Raw genomic sequence first — 6,000 nt, 5'->3', positions numbered from 1 at the left:
TTAGTCCCATTTGCCAGCACTTAGCCGATATCCCTCTAAACCCTTCCTGTTCATATACCCATCCAGATGCTTTTTCACTGTTGTAATTATGCCAATGTCCACCACTTCCTCTGACTGCTCATTCCATGCACCCACCACCCTTTGTGTGAAAAAGTTGCCGCTTAGGACCCTTTTAAATCTTTCCCTTTTCATCTTAAACCTCTGCCCTCTGGTTTTGGACTCCCCACCCCATGGAAAAGTCCTTATCTATTTACCCTCATGATTTTATAAATCTCTGTAAGGTCACCCCTCAGCCTCCAGGGAAAACAGCCAATCTTGTGTCAGTGACTCTGTTGTCGTTGTGTATCCCTCCTCCACATTCATGTTTTGCTCCTTGATTTGTTCCATTCTGACTTAATTTGCCTAACACCATTACCCCCTTTGTTATTGTCCAGTCTTCAATCTCATCACAGACCATCCCATGGTTTTTCTTTCCACTCTCTACCCTTGCATTTGCTTAAAACCTCGTACATCCCTAAGGCTAGGATTTAATGTGGTGAGTACTAAGTGTGGGCATAGGTGACTTCAAAGGGCATTAACCTACTTAGGCTCTCTTTATCACCCCAGCATGAAAGCTCGTTGGATTGAGCATCAATATGGTACTTAAGGGCTTCTCCTTTGTCCAATCAGGAGCCTGCTCACTGAATCCTTGCCCTGTCCACCACCCACCCAGAGGTAACTGGTCAATCAGAAATTTGTAGGCTCAGAGTTGGAAGCACAAGTGGCACACCATGACCAGCTTCACCAGTGGGTAAGAAAGTGGGTATTTTGGGGACACTATTGGGGATGGGGTGAGTAACCCTCCCTGTCCCAATTAGCCCCAGATTGAGGCAAGTGGAGCTTCCCTGTGAAGAAAACACGCCCTGTTCCCACCAGCTGGGAGAGGGGGTATTCAGCCCAATGAGTGGCTTAGGCCCTTGGAATCAAGGGTTATGGAGATAAGGCAGGAAATGGATATTGATTAGGAATGATCAGCCATGATCATATTGAATGGCGGTGCAGGCTCGAAGGGCTGAATGGCCTACTCCTGCACCTATTGTCTACTGTCTCTTGTCTATTAGCTGGTGATTCAAAAGCTTCACTTGTTGTCGGGCTGAGGATGCCCACCATGGATTTTCCTGCCCGGAGTGGAGGTGGTGAGAAAGGGACTGAGTACACCTCTGGGTGAACTCAACCAAATAATTTCCCTTTCCTCACCATCTCCAGGGAGGGGAAATTGCACCCTGACCTTATCCACTTCTGATGAAGGCATATTGGAGCCTGAGCAGACCATTCAGCCCCTTGAGCCTGTTCCGCCATTCTAGACCATGGACTGATCAATCAGCTCAATGGGCGTGTCAGTGACTCACTAACCTGAAAGTTTCTCCACAGATGCTGCCGAACTTGCTGAAAATTTCCTGGTTTTATTCACTAACTACATTTTGATCTCATCCTAGTCAATTTGCTGCAGTTTGGACAGAGCAGAGGTTCTGTGACTCATGGCCTCTGTCTTTTATTCTATTAACTCACCAAGAATCTCCTGATCCTTTGACATGCTCGAAACAGCTTGCTGGAATTTTTCACCCTGGTTTTGGCAGGTTCCTAGAGAATGGGTGTGTCAGTTTTGAGGTGGATACAGAGAAGCAGAGGAAATCCCTTTTACAATGACCTCTCTCTCAGAAAGCCAATGCGATGGGGAGAGACTACGAGTGAGAATTTTGCAGGAACCTGACCGAGTCCAGGCTGGGGATGGGGGATGGGGGATTGAAGGGGTGTGGTGAGGATGGGTGAGAGGTGGATTAAATAATATGGAAAATAATAAGATTCTGACAATGATTGACAAATGTGACCCTTGCTTTGTTTGTGATTGAAGTAATCAAGGTCCAGCCGATGGAGCAGCTGCTAACACAAACCAGCTGAGCAGCCCTTTGAAGGTCACAGTGAAGATTATCAAAGATCCACTCCTGGACTACGGTTTTATGGTCTCAGAAGATTCACCAGTATGTGTGAAGTCTGTCACTGCAGGTAAATACCTGGGAATGGGAGGTTCCAATGTGGGCAGCACGGCAGCACAGCAGTTAGCACTGCCGCCTCACAGTGCCAGAGATTGTAGAAAAACATTGAAGGGTGGGATGGACCTTTGAGAATGCTGGTGGCCTTTCCTTGACAGCGGTCCTGGTAGATGGATTCTATAGATAGGAGTTTGGCCATTATGATTGTCCAGGCCGAGTTCACCACTCTTCGTAACCATCTCCAAATCTTGTTTGGTACAGCAGTGATACATCCAAACAGAATGCTGCCAATGGCGCACCTATAAAATATAACGAGGGTATTCACCATCATGCCAAATTTCCTCAGCTGCCTGAGGAAGAAGAGACATTGTTGGGCCTTTGTAACCAGTGCATCCACATGAAGGGTCCAAGAAAGCTTGTTGTGGATGACACTCTCCAGTCATTCCACCTCTGTGCTGTTAATGTGCAAGGGGGCATAAGTAATATCCTGCCAAAAGTCAATAATGAGTTCCTTCTTTTGCCAACATTGAGAGCTAGGTTGTTCTCAGTGCATCATTTTTTCAGGTCTTCCACCTCCCATCTGTGGTCTGTTTCGTTACCATCTGAAATTCGACTGACTATGGTGGTGTCATCAGCGAACTTGTAAATGGCATTAGTCTGGTATTTGGTGATGCATCATGGGTATACAGTGAGTATAGTAGGGGGATGAATGCACAACCCTAGGGGCTCCAGCATTGAGCATTAGTGAGAATGAAATATTGTCCCCAGTCTTCACTGATTGTGCCCTGTGGGTCAGGAAACTGAGGATCCAGTTGCAGAGAGTGGCTCTTAGTCTGAAATAACTAAGTTTAGTAATCAGTCTCGAGAGGATAATAGTGTTGAAAGCTGAACTGTAGTCAATGAGTAGGATTCTCATGTAGCAGTTCTTGGTGTCAAGATGTTCTAGGGCGGAGTGAAGGGCAAGTGATATGGCATCTGACATGGATCTGTTGGTCTGATGGGAAAATTGGAGTGGGTCAAGAGCAGTGGGGAGGCTGGATTTGATTAATGCCATGACCAGCCTTTCAAAGCATTTCATGACCATTGAAGTTTGGGCCACTGGGCGGTAGTCACTGAGACATGCAGCATGAGCCTTCTTAGACACAGAGATAATGTTGGCCCTCTTGAAACAGGCAGGGACAGTGACCTGCTGCAGGGAGAGGTTGAAGGTATCTGAGAAGACCTCTGCCAGTTGATCTGCCCATGCTCTGAGTGCACGGCCTGGTACTCTGTTTGGTACCATCACTTTCCTTGGATTCACACGAAGGAAAACTGATCTGACCTCTGATGCAGTTCTTCTCCCTTTCTCAACTGTTGGAGTGACATGAGTAATTTTTTCAGTCTATGGGACCAGTTCCTCAGCTTTGATAGGTTACAGTCAGGGCATATACATTGTCTGCACCAATTCTCCTTTAAAACTCTGGCATGGAATCTTCTGCTCTGGGTGATTTGTCACACTTTCATGCCTTTAACTTGTTCATTATTTTCATAGAATCATCATTGAATCCCGACAGTGCAGATAGAGGCTATTCGGCACATTGAGTCTGCACTAACCGTTTGAACAGCATCTCACCCAATCTCCTTAACTCCACGTTTACCACAGTTAACCCACCTAGCCTACACACTATGGGGCAATTTAGCACGGCCAATCCACCTAACCTGCACATCTTTGGACTGGCAGGAAACCGGAGCACCTGAAGGAAACCCACATAGATATGGAGGGGGAAGGTAGAAGCTCCACACAGGCAGATTTGCTTTGATTATTTTGGGTGAGCTCCTGTCCTTGGTCCAATATCAATTTCCTTATGATCTCTAGCATGCTGGTCCTCTGGTTCTACACAGTGATTATTCAACACACACAAGAATCCTTAGTCCCATTGACATTATCTGTTCTTTATAAGAAAGTCACAAACAGGTACAATCCACCTCTCTCTCTCTCTCTCCACAATCTGAGAAATGCATCATTCCCTTTTCATTGAGATGAGACAAGCTTCAGGCAGCAAGATGTGCAGTTGTAAAAAAAAGTATGAATAATTATCTTTTTTTTATCCATTGCATATGCTAATAGCTTCCCATGTACTTTCAGTTTTTTCTCCTCTTTCTGTGAGGGACAACTAATGCTCCATTCAAAAATATGCTGACTTCATTTTGCTTCTTAGGTGGTCCTGGAGAGGGAAAGCTATTCCCAGGTGACCAGATTTTACAAATTAACGACATGCCTCTGGTTACAATTTCCCAGGAACGTATCGATAACATTATTAGGTGAGGACCCTTTTAGCGCATTCACTGAATGTAAAGTTTTAATAGTTACCACCAGCTAATCATTAATGGCCAGAGTCGTAGGTAGACAGGATAGTGAAGAAGATGTTATGGTTTCCTTTATTGTTCAATGCATTGAACATAGGAGTTGGGATGTCATGTTGTGGATGTACAGGACATTGGTTAAGCCACTTTTGGAATATTACGTGCAATTCTGGTCTCCTTCCTATTGGAAGGATGTTGTGAAACTTGAAAGGTTTCAGAAAAGATTTATAAGGATGTTGCCAGGGTTGGAGGATTTGAGCAATGGGGAGAGGTTGAACAGGTTGGGGCTGTTTTCTCTGGAGCTTCAGAGGCTGAGGGGTGACCTTATAGATGTTTATAAAATCATGAGAGGCCTGGTTGGGGTAAATAGCCAATGACTTTTCCCTGGGGTGGGGGAGTCCAGAACCAGAGGGCATAGGTTTGGGGTGAGAGGGGAAAGATATAACAGGGTCCTAAGGGGCTTTTCACGCAGAGGGTGCTGCATGTATGGAATGAGCTGCCAGAGGAAGTGGTGGAGGCTGGTACAATTGCAACATTTAAAAGGCATCTGAATTGGAAGGGTTGAGAGGGATGTGGGCCAAATGCTGGCAAATGGGACTAGATTAATTTAGGATATCTGTTCGGCATGGATACGTTGGACTGAAGGGTCTGTTTCTGTGCTGTACATCTCTATGACCTTATTTGAGGGCTGTCTTTAAGTCCTTTAATAGGTGAACTTGCTATGAAGTTTGAATTATGAAGTTTTGTGACCTTCAAAGTGCTATATAAATGCAAGTTGTTGGTGGCAAACTCAGAAAATAAAACAAAGCTAAAGTGTAGAAAATTGTTTGCAGTTCTAAAGGGAGATCACCAACAAGACTTAATTGAGTGTTATATGTCTCCTTAGTTCTACAGCAGCTCACCCAGACATCTTGCACAATAGTGTTCTATAATATAAACCATTACATATATTGAATTACACAAACAGTTGAGTTCTCAGTTACTTACAGAGACAAATATTCTGCTGCACGCACAGTCGACATTTCAATCGAAAATTCCATTACACAGACAGTTGAGTAAGTTTTCACACACAAGTTTGAATATTCCATTACACACCCGGCCAGTTCTCTATTACATGCAAACATAATTGAATACCCCATTTTAAACACATTTGAAAATTCAAATACAAAGACAAACTTGTATGCACAATTGAATGCTTAGATATGCGTTAAGAGTGTGGTGCTGGAAAAGCACAGCAGGTCAAGCAGCATTCGAGGAGCAGGAGAATCAACATTTCAGGCAAAAGCCCTTCGACAGAAACCCTTTATTCCTGATGAAGGGCTTTTTCCCAAAACGTCAACTCTCCTGCTCCTTGGATGCTGCCTGACCTGCTGTGCTTTTCCAGCACCACAGTCTCGACTCTGATCTCCAGCATCTGCAGTCCTCACTTTCTCCTTCTTTGATATGTGCACTGTCAGGTTATACATACAGTCAAAAACTTGGATATACATATAGTCAAATACTCCATATACACACAATCAAGAACTCCATTCCAAGTACTATTGAATGCTCCGTTGTGTACCCTACACAAACAACCAGTACCCCATTACACATACAGCCAATTTCTCCATAAATACAGACAGTTGAA

At 44.5% G+C, this 6,000-nt stretch overlaps 1 protein-coding gene across 1 annotated transcript in view; it reads left to right on the top strand.

Annotated features, from left to right (window-relative positions):
* Positions 1 to 770: 770 nt before the first annotated feature.
* LOC132820307 (FERM and PDZ domain-containing protein 1-like) overlaps positions 771 to 6,000 on the top strand; it is a 55,731-nt gene continuing 50,501 nt past the window's right edge. The window contains exons 1-3 of the mRNA XM_060832331.1: positions 771 to 790; positions 1,892 to 2,043; positions 4,229 to 4,331. Coding sequence (XP_060688314.1) covers positions 771 to 790; positions 1,892 to 2,043; positions 4,229 to 4,331 — 275 coding nt within the window. The remainder of the gene's footprint in view (positions 791 to 1,891; positions 2,044 to 4,228; positions 4,332 to 6,000) is intronic.

Source organism: Hemiscyllium ocellatum, chromosome 11, assembly GCF_020745735.1.
Source record: "Hemiscyllium ocellatum isolate sHemOce1 chromosome 11, sHemOce1.pat.X.cur, whole genome shotgun sequence".
In the NCBI taxonomy this organism is placed as follows: domain Eukaryota; kingdom Metazoa; phylum Chordata; class Chondrichthyes; order Orectolobiformes; family Hemiscylliidae; genus Hemiscyllium; species Hemiscyllium ocellatum.
Note: the sequence above shows the minus strand (reverse complement) of the source record. Positions and strands in the feature narration are given on the sequence as shown.